The sequence below is a fragment of the Microcaecilia unicolor genome, chromosome 3, assembly GCF_901765095.1.
Source record: "Microcaecilia unicolor chromosome 3, aMicUni1.1, whole genome shotgun sequence".
NCBI classification, from domain to species: Eukaryota; Metazoa; Chordata; class Amphibia; order Gymnophiona; family Siphonopidae; genus Microcaecilia; species Microcaecilia unicolor.
The window spans coordinates 448,545,091-448,562,803 of NC_044033.1; the positions used below are offsets into that span (position 1 = coordinate 448,545,091).

General features: G+C 43.5%; 1 protein-coding gene across 2 annotated transcripts; it reads left to right on the forward strand.

Moving 5' to 3' along the window:
• The first annotated feature begins 364 nt into the window (after nt 1-364).
• On the forward strand, nt 365-15,978 carry FAM110C (family with sequence similarity 110 member C). Of its 2 annotated transcripts, none has more exons than XM_030198932.1 (2): nt 365-1,671; nt 15,621-15,978. In XM_030198932.1, the coding sequence occupies exons 1-2, from the start codon at nt 748-750 to the stop codon at nt 15,768-15,770; spliced, it is 1,074 nt and encodes a 357-aa protein (XP_030054792.1). In that variant the 5' UTR covers nt 365-747; the 3' UTR covers nt 15,771-15,978. The 2 variants fall into 2 exon arrangements, 1 of the variants encoding a protein (XP_030054792.1); XR_003941657.1 differs by lacking the exon at nt 365-1,671 and adding an exon at nt 8,894-8,934 and having other exon boundaries at nt 15,621-15,708.
• The last annotated feature ends 1,735 nt before the right edge of the window (nt 15,979-17,713 follow it).

The window sequence follows — 17,713 nt, forward strand, 5'->3', positions numbered from 1 at the left end:
TGAAAAGCAAATTATAGATCTAGTCCTGCGAGATGCCCTTTTCTGTCTCCCCATTCTCATTAACTTTTGTTTTGTTTTTCCTAAGGGAATGAACATTTGGCGGGCGGCCACAATGAAAGTTATTGGAGACTAGAACTTTTAAACAACAGGTGTGAATCCTACACACACCCTCCTTCTCGCAGGTGTAGGGGCTTGAGCACACGATCTTTGACACGTTTCCTTGGAACATGGCACTTCACCTCCCCCCACCCCCCTTCTCGCAGGACCAGGGCTGGAGCACATGATCTTTGACACGTTTCCTTGGAACATCGCTGGCACCTTACCTCCCCCCTCCCCGAGAAGTGAATAAAACAGTAGAGGGGGAGGCGACTACCGATAACCCTCCAGAGAGACGATCAGCTGAATCAGAAGGACTGATGGTGATAGCCTGAGGCAGGGGCGAGCAAGCAATCTGGCAGCCGCACCCCCAGCGTCGGTGAGGCAGCTCAGAGGTGATCTCACCGGGGCCCCGCAGGCTACAGCACAATTGGCTGCTTTGAGACGAGGGGGCGCGGCTTAGGCACAAGGTGAACTGAATGAGCTGGGAGGAGGCTGCAGACAGGAGAGGTGTGTGTGTGTTTGACTGCAACAGCTACCTATCCGCACGGAGCCCGCTGGTGTTTAATTCCACAGACCCTCCATGGCCCCCGGGAACCAGTAATTAGGAAAGGGAAACCATTTCCCCCACTCCTGCTTTTCGATCTCGTCATGCCCGCGGAGATTGGGTGTGCAATGAGGATGCAGACGTTCGGCTTGCAACCGTCGCCAGCGGTGCGGGTGCTGACCAAGGGGCCCGACTACCTACGCAGACAGCTGGAAGGAACGGCTCGGGCGAGGGTGAGCGCCGTGGAGAGACTGGCCGCTGACAGGGCCAAGTACGTGAAGAGCCAGAGGCCGATGGTGAGCGCCGTCACCCCCAGCTCGGCGTCGGAAAGCAGCGGCAGCAGCAGCAGCGACAGTTACTCGGGCAGCGCCAAGAAAAGCGATGGGAGCCCTCCGCGGCCGCCTCCCAGCACACCCCAGAGCAACATCGTGAGGCGCGGCAGCTCCAAGAAACTGCAGCGGCCCGACTCGCTGGTCATGTACCGGCAGAAGTGCAAGGGTCAGACGGGTGACAGTGCCCAGGGTAACCTGGCCAAGAGACTCGCGCAAAGCGCCATCAAAGACAAACTGCCCGACGCTTTCCCCCACCGCCTCCTGAGGGAAACCAGCGGGGAGCAAAAAACGAGAGCAGCGGCGGTGGGCAGCGGAGACCCTTCCGCGGACGGCAGGCAGCTCCGGCGAGCCAAGGCGGGGCTGCACCGCTCGCAGTCCGACCTGACCTCGCGCTACTCAAAGACCTTCTGTGAGTCGGACGCCTTCTTCAGGTACTGCGGGCTCGACCCCGATGTCATCGAGGACCTGGGGGGACGCGAGAACTTTGCCGCCGTGGCCGAGCATGTGGCCCTGCGCGGGCGCAGCGTCAGCGTGGCTACGTCCGAGGGCGGCTTTAGCCGGCGCAGTGGCGACGAGGACGGCCTGCAAGAGGAGGACCTCGGCGAACAGCTGCCCAGCTGCACGTCTGTCGTCGAGCGCAACGCGCGCATCATCAAGTGGTTGTATAGCTGCAAGAGGGCGCGTGAGAGCAAAAAGGTATTACAGGAGCCGGCGTGACCCCGGCTGCTCCCCACCCTTCCCTTATCTGCCTGTTACACATGCGCTGCTTGGGAAGGAAATTTTAGTGCCAGACAGTTATTATATCGTCTGTATTCAGACACCAAAAGTCTGAACTCTTGTGGCTTATGATGAGACTCCTAAAATCAGCCGCCTGAGGCTCGGAAAGAAGGGGTAGTAACTAATAATGTGGTAGCATTACAGGAGCTGGATATGCTGCCTAGACGGGCAGAGGTAATTGCCGAAAGCTCTGTTTGGAAAAAAAGCGCCCCTGTGACTGCTAATTTTATGTAGGGTTGTGCGAGTCTTGCCAGTAACATCAACATTTTTTCACGTTTTGTAGTTTGCAGATTTTTTTTGATCAACAGTTACCCTTCATGTTTCAGTTACTAAGAGAAAACGATCCAGATCTTGTGATACTGCAGTTGATATTTTAGAATTAAAAAAAAAACAACAACAAACAAACCAACTACAGAATTTAGTGCTTCAGCATCTGACTGCCTACACTTGGCTGTTGAGTACTAAACACTGCTCCAGTTTATATTGCTGCTTGAATTTTGTGAAAATTGCATGAAAACCTTTCAGTAAGGACCCTGTTTTGTGCCTACGAACAGTCTCGTTTTTAATCTTTGGCTTTTTGTTTCCATCTCTACTGAGCAACTACTGAAAATGTTTAAAGACAAAGTATCAGTATTGTCCTTTATTTTACACTAAAAAGTTTCCTGTTTTATTTTTGTGTGTTTTCCATTTGTGTTTAATTCCTCTGGCCTCTTACTGGAATGTGAGAGGCTTCTAGTTTGGATCCTCTTCTGATATCAATGCTACATCTACAGTATCCATGCAGTAGTAAATCAGCAGTATAAACACAACTCGCTTCAGAAAATTTATGATTTGAAAACTGGAGCCATAGACATACACTAGAAAGAGTATATTCTAGATTAAGCTATACAAAAATAAAATATTTAGTTAAAAAGTTTAGAGATATTATGAGTAAGAAAGGTGAATTAAAAAAAAAAAACAGGCATCCTAATATTTTCAGGACCTTGTGATACTGTTGCTTTAAAATGTTTGTAGTTGTGGGGGGGGGGGGGGGGGATGCATGGTTTAAAGTTACCAATCATGGTTATTTTCTTTTGGAATCAACGTTTCAAATATTGACTTATAAGGTATACTAGGAGCATGCATTGTTTTGAAAATGTAGCTGAAAAGTTTTTGAATTTTCTCTTCTGAAGTCTTTTAAAATATTTGTGGATAAGGTACAGCCTGCCTCTTTCTTTTGTGCAGACTTACTTCTTTACTGTATGGTGTCTTGGAATGAGTTACATGCTGTATCCACACCATAAAACCACACAACTCATCAGGTGTCATTGTAAAGTGGTACTTTTAACCAAGGCTATACAGCATTTACAAGGACAAGCTAAACCAGAACCACGTCATATCTACTTCCTTTACCTCTGGGCAGTTGTTCAAGATTCATGTAACTGCATAGCTACTTTTCCTAACCCACTCTCACAGTTTTACCTAACACATTAGAGGCCCAGGAATATAAATTAAGATGGACTTGAGAATACCCACTGCTTATTTCTAAGATAAGTAGCATTTGCTGTTCTGGTATCTTGCCAGGTACTTGTGACCTGGATTGGCCACTGTTGGAACAGGATACTGAGCTTGATGGACTTTTGGTTTGTCTCAGTATGGCAGCGCTTTTATTCTTATGAATATTATGGCCATAGTTTTTAAAGAAGTTGATTGAGCTTTATAGAATAGAGTTTAGCATTGGAGAATTTATGCCGGCTGAAACCTGGTATAAATCCTGGTGCCCAACTGATGGCATTTGGGCGCATAAATGACCCTATTCTGTAACACTGTGCCTAAATTTTAAGAACGCGCATGACCCACCTATGCCCCCTTTTAAGTTGTGTATGCTCTGATTTACGTGCGCAGGCAGATCCGTGCGCAAATCTTAATTAGTACCGATTAATGTTGAGGGCAATAGGCCAAACCTTCAGCCTTGTGACCCTCTCAATTATCTTTCAGGCTTATAGTCATCCCCCTCCACCCAAGATTTTGATAATTAAACTCAACAATCATGATTACCCCAGTATTAATCCTCCTAGAGTAACATTTTAAATATTTAACAAAAACCATGGGCAACCACCTAGCCTGCAAAATGGTTAGGCCTACCCTGCTTGAGGATCTACTTCTGTAACCCACTTTTTTTCTAGACTACAAGATGTGAAATATTGAAAGAGCAAGCTTAAACTTTCTGCTCCTCTGACAGTACTAAGTGCTCAGTTAGCTGCAGCAAAGCGAACCAGATACACAACTGTCTGATAAAGCTGTTTTTCCTTAGCTTTACTACATTGCATGAGCTGATGAGCTGTATGAAAAGAATGATGTTTAATAATTAACCGGCATTTCTTGGAAGCCCTTCCTCCTTGCCACAGATGGGTGAGGAGTTTTGCACAGTAGATCAAACCACTGTGGGTCACATGCAGAAAACTATTACAAACAGAAGCACCCAGATACCGCAACATGTATGTGCACATTATTGAGCACACAGTGTACAAAGGGGTTCAGCACAGAATTTTAACTCACGCAGTATACATGAGTGCACAGTGTATTAAAATGAATGGTACTGAGGCCATTAGGTATTCCATCGCAATGCACAGAAATAAACAGGGAATTTTAACACATATATGGCGTGAGAAATTCACCATGGATTTTATGCCAGTCTTGTGGATTTACTTCCAGTTTTATCTTCTCCCCCCCCACAGCAAGTATCTGTAACTTTAAAAGGCAGAATGGAAGCAACAGCTATGTTCAGAGGTAACAGCTGCTTCACTGTGTGTCCAAAAAAAAAACGTAAGGGGCCACTTTATGTGCAAGAAATGTTTGTGAGACTAATTTATGCATAGAATAACACGTGCAGATGTGATTGCACTTTTGTTTTCTTAGGACATCCATTCAAACCAACCTTACTGCAGAACCTTTCTGCCCATGTGTCTGGCAGGCTTTCCCTGATTAGTGCTCAAATTCTTCACACTTTGAATTTGTATCTCATTAGTTTACTGCATCACTGTGGAATATTTTCTTAATCTTGAGGTAGAAGCTGTATGCCATCAGCGTGTGACCCTGCTGCATGGCTTTCTATATCGACAACTTTATCAGTGCAACTGCTGTGGCCCCTGAAACTAAACTGAAACCACCTCATTTCATACCGGCCTACTGACCTGAGCTAGGTTAGGCTGGTGAATTGAAGTTTAAATATTGGTCCTGATTATTTATTTATTTTGAATTAATCCAGTATCAAGGTTCATTGAAAACCAGTCTTTCATGTTTGGTAATTAACAGTCTCAATGGACAGGATGTTTAATGGTGCTTAGTTCCTGCCTTTGTATATGAGTTTAAGGTTGATGGGCTTTTTTTTTTTTTTTACTCCAGAAAGGGCAGAGAGGATTATTGCTGTTAGTTTAGAAATACTGTAATTTTCAGATATATTTTGAAAATACAGATGGTGCTTGAAACTACAATATGCCCTCATTTAACACTCTCAACAAGTGCTTCTGAAATAATTTTAACCCCCAAGATATTCAACTCTTATCCCTCTTACTTCGATGACTGCTATATTATAGTTTACTGAAAGAGTATTCCTGGGAATTAATGCCCAGTGCCTCAAGTAGGCTGATGGCAGGTAGCTAAATTTGGTATTTGCTTTTGGGAAGCATGTAATATGTTGGATATATATTTACCATCTACAACTCTCTTAAAAATTATAGAGACAAATGAATGGATGAACGGATTGACCCCATTAATAGGTTGCTATAGCTAGCTTTATTAGTTATCAACTGCAAAGCTTGTTATGGAAGCCCAAAATGCATTTGTAAAGTCAGTGGACTGAGCACATATATATATTCCCTGTGCCATATCTACTTTGCTGGACAAACTCTTCTGTCCTGGAGGACTTATTTGGGTGTTCACGCTGTTTATTTTTTAATCTATTCCAGTGAATCCAAGCCATCTGGTAATCCTTCCTGGGCAGTCTGTAAAAGGAAATGCTCAATCCTGAATGGTTTATTGTGCCAATATAAAAAAAAAAAATATATATATATATATATCTAAAGATGTTACTCTGGGTTGCCAAACTGTTTTATTACTTTTCTTTCAAAGCTATGCTCCTGACATGTGAAAGATGTTCGCCGCCATTCCCCCTCTAACAGACAAAGGATGCAATAGTAGCTTTGGGTTGATATACTAGATATTTCTCTTCCAAGTTAAGATTGCTAGCTTGATGGCTGCTCTGCATTGAAGATTTATTGGTGTTAATGTGCCACATGCCAGAAAAGTATTTGAAGCTGTTGGATGAACTGAATATGACATTAATAATGAGGAAGCAATGCAACTTTGTCTTTTGTCGTGACATGTTTTGAAACTTGTATTGATGTCATCCTTTGTTGATATTTGATTTTGGACAGAACTGGATGTATCCAAACATTATTCACCATAGAAACTCGCATCTATTAATTTGGTTGGCTGATTCAATATTTTCCAGCAACTAAAATCCTTGTATTAGAACTTGGAATACCTTTAGCACTACCCATTGCTGCTTCAAAAAAGGGAGCAAAAGTAATTCACACAAGTTACATGGGTACTTTGACTTAGCTTTCATGCATGTAAGATTTGAATTCTAAAATCATTGTGGAGTTATTTATACCTATGCTACTGCTAGTTTAATTTAACTACTGAGTATTGTTGGCTAAACAAATTAAGAAGACATGCTGTTTGTCAATTTTTTAAAAACAATTGAAATTCCTGAATGTTCATAGTTTCATAAGTTATGCTTTCACTGTGAAAAAGGACAGCATTCAATGTTTGTATAATAAGCAAGGTACAAAGTCCTCAGTTCTCATGTGGCAAGACACTGGTGTTTGTATTGCAGACAGTGGTTGTACAGTATCTGTATCCTGTAAATAGAAAATGTACAGATCCTTTTAATATTGTGTGCAGATTGCTATATATTTTATATATGTATGAAAAAAAGTTGTACTTTATTTCATAATATTCAAATAAAAATATACAACTGGTTAATTGGTGATTTTTATTTGGATGGGCTACAGAATCAATTTTTATTTCTGTTTCTTCAAAGGTACTGCTTAGACTTTACATCTGTCTCAAATTTTTTTTTACATATTGCTTGATTGTCTTGCAGTTGTCTCTCTTATCAGGATAATTGATGAATTGAATCTTGCAACCCCAAAAGTTTTGTTTTCTCTTGATACCCTTTCTCTTTTTTGAGGAATGTTTAAAAGGATGAATTTACAATTTTTATAGACATCCAAATCTGTGCAGTGGGCTGAGAACCTGGGTTCAGTTCTTAGTGCAGCTGCTTGTGACCCTGAGCAAGTCACTTAGGGGGTCTTTTACTAAAGGTTAGCTCCAGTTATCTGCAGCAGGGCCCGTAGGAATAAAACAGACCCTGATGTAGATAACTCAAGCTAATCTTTGGTAAAAGACCTCCTTAACCCTCCATTGCCCCAGCTACAGAATCAGATTATGAGCCCAGTAAGGACATAGAATATGTAAACCACTTTAATTGTACCACAGAAAGGTGGTATGCCAAGTCTTTGACCCTTTTGCTAAAGCTTAGTGTGTGCCAAGTGCCACATGGCCTATAGATAATTGGACGCACAGCATTTAATGCATGCTAAGCTTTAGTAAAAGGGCCCCATTATTTTTTTAATATAATTGTATCTTGACTACCAAGCCATTCTCAAAAGCTATTTATAATTTTAGAATCCAAAGAAGGTAATTAGCTGTTTAAAACCTAGGGGCATGTTTGCTAAAATGGGGTAAGCTTTTACCCCCGGATTCTATCTAGCGCGTAGAGATCCACACAGAAATCTATGCGGATTCTAGAACAACATGCATAACTTAATTGGCTTAACAAGCTAATCAGTGTTTTTAACAGCGCTTAACAAGCAATAAGCACTAATTGACAATAATTAGAAATTATATACATAACTCGCTAAGCGTATTCTGTAATGAACTGCACATAAATTCTAAAGTACACAAAAAGGGGCATGGTTTTGGACGGGAAAATGGGCGTTCCCAAAGTTATGTGTGCTGTTAGAAAATATGGCCCAGTTGTGTAAATCTATATGCAGGGGATTAACACCAAGTTTTCGTTGGTGTAAATGGATGCGCATAGTTTTAGGTGCTAGGATATCAACTGAGCATATTCTGTATACTGCGCCTAAATCTTATAGAATATGCTTAGACAAGAATGAGTTCCACGCAGATTTCCCAGGTGCCATGTACAGAATCTGCCCCTTATTGCATGAACTAGTATGCAGTAACTGTTACTACACTGGCATGACAGTTACCACTTGGTAATTCACATTTTAACTGTATAATGTGGGCCTCTTTTTATCAAGCTGCACTAGTGCAGTTTGATAAGAGGCCCTGTGTAGGGAGAAGATAGCAGATGTAGACTAAATATTGTAGTTTGCACAGATGCATTTCCTCTGTCTAAGTAGGAGGCTTTAAGAATATTGAGGGGGGGAGAGGTTTTTTTTTTTTTCAAGATTTCCACAATGAATATGCATGAGATTACATAAAAACAGAAAAGTAGCCATACTGGGTTAGACCAGTGGTCCATCTAACCCAATATCCTGTTTATAACAGTGGCCAAGCCAGGTCACAAGTACCTGGCAGAAACCCAAATTGTGGCAACACTATGCTACCAATCCCAGGGCATTGATTTGACTGTACTGCTTCTATTGTATGCAAATAGATCTCATGCATATTCATTGTGAAAATCTTAAAAACCTGACTGGATTGTGGCCCTTCAGAACTGGGATTGCCCATCCCTGAAATAGTTCATGGTCATCATCTGTTAGCTCACTGTTGTCATAAATTCAGTTGGAGTATGTGTTCAGTCTTTCATCACAAATTGCAAATCAGTTTAACCAAATTAAAATATCAGTTATCGTCAGGGGTTCTCAACCCAGTCCTCAGGACACACTTAGGGGTTCATTTTCAAAGCACTTTGACTTCTATAGGTCACCATGTAATTTTGTAAGTCTAAGTGTTCGGGTGGCTCCGCTGACTGACCTCTTCAATGCTTCCTTAGAGTCCGGAGTGGTCCCGGATGACTGGAGAAGGGCGAATGTGATCCCTTTGCACAAGAGTGGAAGTAAGGAGGAGGATGGGAATTACAGACCTGTCAGTCTGACCTTGGTGGTGAGTAAACTAATGGAAACGCTTCTAAAGCAGAGGATTGAGAGGCTTCTTGAGTGGAATGCAGGACCCGAGGCAGTATGGCTTCACTAGAGGCAGGTCATGTCAGACAAATCTGATTGATTTCTTCAACTGGGTGACGAAACAGTTGGACGTGGGGGGGCACTAGATGCGGTGTACTTAGATGTTAGCAAAGTCTTTGATACGGTTCCACACAGGCGACTCATAAATAAACTGAGTATCCTCTGTAGGAGACCTAGAGTAACTGACTGAGTTCAGAATTGGTTGAACGGAAGGAGACAGAGGGTAGTGGTAAATAGGGAGGTTTTCAGTGTTGTACCGCAGGGATCAGTCCTAGGGCCAGCTCTTTTTAACATCTTTGTGAGTGATATTGCGGAAGGGCTCTCTGGTAAGGTTTGTCTCTTTGCGGATGATACCAAACTTTGCAACAGGGTGCACACCCCGGAAGGTGTGGATGACATGGGGAAGGACCTAGTGAAACTTGAGGAATGGTCCAAAATTTTTCAACTAAGGTTTAATGCTAAAAAATGCAGGGTCATGCACTTGAGTCAGATGAATCCGAGGGAACGGTACAGTTTAGGAGGTGAACTGGTTCTTTGTACAAAGGAAGAGCGGGACTTGGTGGTGATGTGTCTGATAACCTTAAAGTTTCCAAACAGGTAGAAAAAGCGACGGTCATAGCCAGAAGGATGCTTTGGTGCATAAGGAGAGGGATGGCCAGCAGGAACAAAGAGGTGATAGTGACCTTGTTCTTTGGTGAGGCCCCATTTAGAGTACTATGGAGACCACACCTATGGAAAGATATAAACAGGATGAAGCTGGTCCAGAGGGCAGCTACATAATTGGTAAGCGGTCTTAGACATAAAATATAAAGGGACAGACTTATGAACCTCAACATGTATACACTGGAAAAGAAGAGGGAGAGAGGAGATATGATAGAGACATTTAAATATATCAGGGGCATTAATGTACAGAAAGTGAGCCTTTTTCAAATGAAGACAAACTCTGGAATGAGAGGGCATACGATGAAGTTAAGAGGAAATAGGCTTAGGAGGAATCTAAGAAAGTATTCGTTCATGGAAAGGGTGGTAGAAGTGTGGAATGGCCTCCCAGTGCAGGTCGTGGAGACGAGGACTGTGTCAGAATTTAAGAAAGGATTGGACAAGCGTGTAAGATCCCATAGGAAAAGGAAGAGTTTACACGTGACCTCTTCATCTCCCATTCTCTCCAACTCCTCATCCTAACTGAAACCTGGCTCCCACCTGATGACTGTACCTCAGTCGCTGCCCTATGCCATGGAGGCTACCTCTTTTCCCACACTCCTTGCCCGGTTGGCCGTGGAGGTGGCATCGGGTTCCTACTTTCACCCTCTTGCAGATTTCAGCTCCTTCTCATACCTCAATCTCACTCCTTCTCATCCTTCGAAGTCCATTCCATCCGTTTATTCAATCCGCTGCCACTCCGAGTTGCAGTTATTTACCGACCCCCCCGATAAGTCCCTTTCTTCTTTCCTCATTGACTTCGATGCCTGGCTCTCCGTTTTTTTTTTTTAACCTTCATCTCCGTCCCTCATTCGACATCCACGCTGATGATTCCTCTAATTCTTCTGCTTCCCAATTCCTTGCCTTAACATCCTCCTTCCATCTTCAACTGTGCTCCACCGCCCACACTCACCAGAATGGCCACTGTCTTGATCTCGTACTCTTCTCCAACTGCTCACCGTCCAATTTCCTTGCCTCAACTATCCCCCTTTCTGACCGTCATCTTATAACTTTCACACTTCAACACCTTCCTCCCCAGTCTCGTCCTATTCTAACCAACACATTTAGGAATCTGCAGGCTATTAACCCTTCTACCCTGTCCTCCAACATCTCAAATCTCTTCTCTACTGCTATGTCAACCAAGACCGTCAATGAGGCTGTCTCTTCTTATAATACTATTCTGTCATCTGCTCTGGACACTCTCGCTCCTCCCATGTCTCGTCCTGTTAAACGTACCAAACCTCAACCTTGGCTGACTCCTACTATCCGTCACCTACGCTCTTGTGCCCGCTCTGCTGAATGCCTCTGGCTTAAATCTCGTGCCCATGCTGACTTCATACACTTCAAGTTCTTGCTGACCTCCTTCCAGTCTGCTCTCCAACTTGCCAAGCAGAACTACTACATCCAATTGACTAACTCTATTGGTTCAAACCCTAAACGTCTCTTTGCCACGCTTAACTCTCTCCTTAAAGCGCCTTCTCCTCCAACTTCCCCTTCATTTTCTCCCCAGACTTTGGCTGATTACTTTCAAGATAAGGTTCACAAAATAAAACTTGAATTCGCAACCAGCTCTCCTCCACCCATTCTTCTCTTAGTCCACTCTCCTAACCCTTTTACCCCTGCCTCCTTTTCTTCCTTTTCTGAAATCACTAAAGAAGAAACTTTACTTCTTCATTCCTCTAAACTAACCACCTGCTCCTCTGACCCTATTCCCACTCACCTACTCAACACTATCTCTCCTGCTGTCACCCCTTTCATCTGCCATATCCTCAATCTGTCACTTTCCACTGCGACTGTCCCTGATGCCGTAGTCACCCCGCTCCTCAAAAAAACCTTCTCTGGATCTTACCTCTCCTTCCAACTATCGCCCCATCTCCCTCCTTCCTTTCTTATCTAAGTTACTAGAACGTGCTGTCCACCGTCGCTGCCTCAACTTTTTCTTCTCAACCTATTCTTGATCCGCTCCAATCTGGCTTTCGTCCCCTTCATTCAACTGAAACAGCACTTACTAAAGTCTTCAATGATCTATTCCTGGCTAAATCCAAAGGGCTCTATTCTATCCTCCTCCCTCTCGATCTTTCTGCTGCTTTTGATACTGTTGATCACAGCCTACTCCTTGACACGCTGTCCTCACTTGGATTAAGGAATTCTGCTCTCTCCTGGTTCTCTTCTTATCTCTCACAGCGTACTTTTAGTGTATACTCTGGTGGTTCCTCTACTTCCTCTATCCCGCTGTCAGTGGGTGTACCTCAAGGATCTGTTCTAGGACCTCTCCTTTTTTCCATCTATACCTCCTCCTTTGGTGCTTTGATCTCATCACATGGCTTTCAGTATCACCTTTACGCTGACTACTCCCAGATCTACCTCTCCACACCAGTAATCTCGGCAGAAATCCAATCCAAGGTATCTGCCTGCCTCTCTGACATTGCTGCATGGATGTTTCACCGCCACCTGAAACTCAATATGTCCAAAACTGAACTCCTTATCTTCCCTCCTAAACCAACCTCTCCCCTTCCCCCATTCTCTATTTCTGTCGACAACACGCTCATTCTTCCTGTCTCGTCTGCTCGCAGCCTTGGGGTCATCTTCGACTCCTCCCTCTCCTTCTCTGCCCATATTCAACAGATTGCTAAAACCTGTCATTTCTTCCTTTATAACATCAAGTGAGGAGAGTGGATGAGGATACCGATATCGCCTCTCGCTTAGACTACTGCAACTTGCTTCTCACAGGTCTTCTGCTCAGCCATCTCTTTCCTCTTTGATCTGTTCAAAACTCTGCCGCACGACTAATATTTCGCCAAAGTCGTCATGCCCATATCAGCCCTCTCCTGAAATCGCTTCACTGGCTCCCTATCTGTTTCCGTATACAATTCACGCTCCTCTTATTGACCTATAAGTGCATTCACTCTGCAGCCCCTCACTACCTCTCCACCCTCATCTCTCCCTACACTCCTTCCCTAGAACTCCGTTCACTAGGCAGATCTCTCCTAGTTGCACCCTTCTCCTCCATCGCTAACTCCAGACTCCGCTCCTTCTATCTCGCCGCACCTCATGCCTGGAATAGGCTTCCTGAGCCATTACGTCTAGCTCCATCCCTGGCTGCCTTCAAATCCGGGCTAAAGGCCTACCTGTTTGATGCTGCTTTCGACTCCTGACTTGTCACTTTTATCTTATCCTTGTGTCCTTCTGTCTGTCCTTCCCTTATCCTTAGTGATCCTGTCTGTTTATCCTGACTTAGATTGTAAGCTCTTTTGAGCAGGGACTGTCTTTCTTCGTGTTCAATTGTAAAGCGCTGCGTACAACTGGTAACGCTATAGAAGTGATTTATAGTAGTAGTAGTAGTAGTAAGAGTTAGTGGTGACAGAGGATGGGCCGTTTTGCCTTTATCTGCCGTCATGTTTCTATGCTTTGAAAATACGCCTCCTAGTCAGTTAGGTTTTCAGGATACCCACAATGAATATGCATGAAAAAGATTTGCATGCCTACCTCCACTGTATGCATATTTATTATGATTATCCTGAAAATCAGACTGGCTAGTTGTGTCCCAAGGAACAGGTTGAGAACCCCTGGTTTTAATGTACATTGCTCTGTTTTGATGAAGCCACCTGCATGAGGGATTTCTCCTCAACCAATATACTTCATTGTCATCTCAAAACTTTGTCACAGGACTGTTAAACTTAATCCCTGTTTTACACACATTAAAGGCATTTTATAAAATTATCCTATGGGTTACATGCTGTAATCCTGGTAGCAAACCCTCAGGGGAATGGTAGGCTCTTTCAGCAGTCCAGATGACACAGTTTTAGTTCAAAGCAGTTTATTTCCCCTCCTCCACAAATTTCAGTTCAAAGGGGTTAAGGTCTCATTCAGTTTCAAAACAAAGCAAAAAAGGAAAACCCCTCCCTTTAAATCCGAGTTCTCCCAAGTCCAAGCGCCTGGATTTCAGTTTTAAAAGACTTTCCGCTTGGGTGGTTGCAGAATGGCAGTACACCTCCCACAACACAGCTACTTTTCCCCCTCCCTTCCATGTGGTGTCCCTACCGGGTTTTGGGACCTACCCCCCCCCCCAATTCCTTCTCTCAGAGCCTTGTGGGGAATGTAGTCTGGCCCCATACCGCCTCCTGACCTGCTTAGACCCTCCAACCTCCTTACAATGCATAGAAGTTTGCACAGTAACAGAAACGAATGCAGGTGGAGTTCTGAAGTACATGCATTGTTTATAAAAACATGTTAATGAATGCTTCAGAGTAGGTGTACGTGTCCTCACTGAGATTAAGTTCACCTGTAAATCAGTGTATTTTATAATCTATGCATTTACTTGTGCACCTGTATGCTGCCCCTGTACATGCTTGCCAGCACAGTTTGTACGATCGTGTCAATGTGCATACTTGTATACCACCAGAATTTTATGAGTATATGGCCACAAAATGACTTTATAAAATTACCCCCAATGTCTAGATCAGGGGTTCTTAAGTCAGTCCTCAGGACACACCAAACCAGTCAGATTTGCAGGATACCCAAATTAATATGCATAAGAGAGATCTGCATGAACTTCCTCCATTGTATGCAAATCTCTTTCATGCATGTTCATTATGGATATCCTGAAAATCTGACTGGGTGTGTCCTGAGGACTGGGTTGAGAACCCCTAGTCTAGATAGATGTAGGCTAACAGCAGTTGTCTTCAAGGAAAACAATAGAGTTTCTTCTCATGGGCTTTCTCTACCACCACAGGTTGCTCAGAGATCAGCTGTAGGAATCTATTGGATAGTAATAATCCATTGTGCAAGATAACCATCAAAGAAGGAAAATTATGAAGGGTTTGTTAGCTTAAAGGTGCCAAATGGTAATGCTCATGCTACATATATCAATTTAGCATGAGTGAAAAGCAGTTAAAATTTAGTGTGGTGAGGCATGCAAATTTGGGAAACTGAGGAATCACAAGTTGATGAACTCTTATCCACCTGTGTACTAAATTAAACTTTCAAGATTGCACAGATGAATCTGACAGGAAATGTAATGCAGTAGTGGGGAAACTTGTGCTAAAAGAACTGCCAGTTGTAAGTTAGGAGGAGTTGGTGCCATTCAAACAGGAGCCCTTTCTTCCCCCCCAAACACACACCTATCCACCCCATCTTTCTGTCCTGGCACTTCATCTGCCTGTCCTCCCCCAAAACTCCCAAGCTCCTTCTATTTCATCCCACTCCCTGGGATACAGGAGAGCTACTGAGAAAAAGGTAAACAGCTCTCCATCTCTCAGCTCACTAGTCTAGGGGATGGAGGTTTTGTCAGAAAGGGAAAGTGGATTCTAGGGGAAGGGGGGCAAAAGGGTTGAGTGTGGAGGGACTATTCTGGAAAGGAGTTTCCTGAAAAGGGAATTGAGGTTTTTGCTAGAGAACAGAATGTGTTGGAGGATGACATCAAGTGGTTCTCTGGAGAGGGAATCCATTTCCTTGAAAAAGGGATGGAGAAGGCATAAAAGGCCCATACTAACCAGACCAAAGTGTCAAGGCCAATAATCACAAGATCTGCTAACATGTAGTGCAAAACAGATCATGGTGCATATCATTAGTTTTAATACACTGTGATCACTGTTTAGAAAGTTGATTATGCTTACCTAAATTTAGGGATAGAAGCGGGCTATAAGTATCCATCATCATCATCTATGTTTAGTTCACTTTAATGCATCAGTGCTTTTAGCCATTATAGATACTGCTTTTTCTACTTCCTAATGTTTTTATATGGCATAAAGTGGGGAAAAAATCAATCAAAAATGATTTTAAAACAATCAAATACACAATAGAATATGGTTTGACTAATTTGTAAATAATAATATCCTAGGGCTACTTTGAAGATGATTTTCAGTCTACAAAAATGAGTTTTTGCTAAAATATATTTTATATTTTCAGGTCCTCCTTGGCCGTGGCGGCCAGACAGGTGGAAGATTTCCTGAATTACGGTGCAGAAAGTATGGAAATCTCATGGCAGTAGCTCCCATGGAAATAGAAACTGCTGGCATCAAATCTTTACTTGCTGGACTCCATAGGAGATCTCTGTAACCCACTCGCCAGTTGTCATGGCCCCTGTTCTTTACCCCTGCTTTATTCAAGTTCATGTAATACAGATATAGAAGAACCTGTTATTTTCTCCTTTGACATTACAAATTACAGATATTGCAGATTGGTGATGGGGGCTGCTCAAATGGTGATTGATCAGAGGGTATCCATTTTCAAAATTACAATTAATCTTTGTAACACATAAAATAATTTCATGATGGCAATATGTGTTATTTTTTTTGTAGTTCATGCTGAAAGAAAAAAAACACGATTGATAAAGCTCTTTTTTTTTTTTTTTAATGATTTACCTCAGAGGTACCAGCAAACTAGTATTGGAAAGGAAGAGAGGCATCATTCAGAAGTTACAAACAGGGACATTGGGATATGAAAAAAAAGTTTGAAGGTTCATACAGTTTCCAAAAAAAAATCAGAAGTGCATAGCTTGCCATTTACAACTTTTTTTTTTGCTAGGATTTCCAATTAATATTTTTATAGATAAATGTACAAGCTTACTCTATGGGGCCTGTTTAGCAGAGTTTGGCGGTTACCATATATTCATTGAAAAAATAACACATGGTAACTACATCAACTGAAGAGTAACTGTGGGGGGGGGGGGGGGGGGGGGCGGGCCTTATTTGGCAGCGTGACCCCCAGTAACAGTTCAGTGAGACTATGGCTTGGGTCTGAGCTGCCATTTTGAACTTGGCCAGTGATGGGATAGAAACCACCGGGAATCTGGCCTGTGCCCCCTCCCCTTATTCACCAGGAGCGCCCCAGTAGGTGCTGGAGGGAGATTAAGAATGGAGGTTGGGAATGGGGGGGATTGCATGCTGCCAAACGATACTGATTGGGAGGGAGGGAGAGGGTGATTACTCACTGGTATTTGTGGGTTAAGATGTGTATTGTTTATTAGACATTTGATAAACTGCTTTTTACGAAAGACCATCAAAATGGTTAATAATCAGTAAAATAAACAAGAAATGGAAATGAACTATAATCATCAATAGGAAAGCCAGAGAGTCAGTAAATGCAACAAAGGGTGACAGAGAAGGGGGAGAGATACTGCCATTTCTTCCATCACCTAAAGTACCAATGGGCTCAGGAAAGCCTGTGCAAAGAAAGAGGTCTTCAAAGAAGCCATAAACGTCAAGTAAGACTGTTCTGGTTTGCAACAGGATACAATAAATGTATGCAGATTGCATTGATGCACTTAACCACCTCCTCCTGAGATGGTAATTGAACCCCTGCTGTATAGCAGTGAAAGGTTATGGTAACTTGCTATGTGATAACTGCACGTGTTGTCCACCCATTCTCCACTTCTATCTCACCCCTTGCTGTGGCATGTAGTTACCACATGACTTAGCAGGCAATAAGTGCAGCGGACAGGCAGTAACTGCTACTGTGCACTAGTGGGCAGATGATTGAAAGCCCATGCTGTTCCAAACAGCGCTCTAAAAATAGTGCTGGAACAGCATGGGGCTTTACCGCCCCTATGATCAGAGATAATAGCATGCAAATTTAAGCACGTTATTATCTCTGATCATAGGGTAAAGTGCGAGAGAATTGTGCCTGAGCATATGCACAGGCATAATCCTTCCGCACTTCTTTGACAGGTCTGGGTTTTCAAAAGCCCAGACCTGTCAAGCACAGGGGCAGGAGGTCCATGGGACCACCAGACCCCTAGTACCCCCACCCCGAGCCAAGCGACATGGGAGCTGGAGGTCCACTGGACCTCCAGTCTCCCCGACTCCCCCCCCCCCCCCTTGACACAAGTTCAGGGGGGAGTTGGTGATCTGGAGCCCTAGTGGCACATCGATACATTGGCCAGGGCTGGGCGCTGCCATTTTCAAGGCGGCACTGATGGGAGGCCACCTCCCTCCTCCAACAAAGGTAGGGAGGTGGGGAAGGGCCGCTAGACCACTGGGGGGGGGGGCATTGACTTTGCG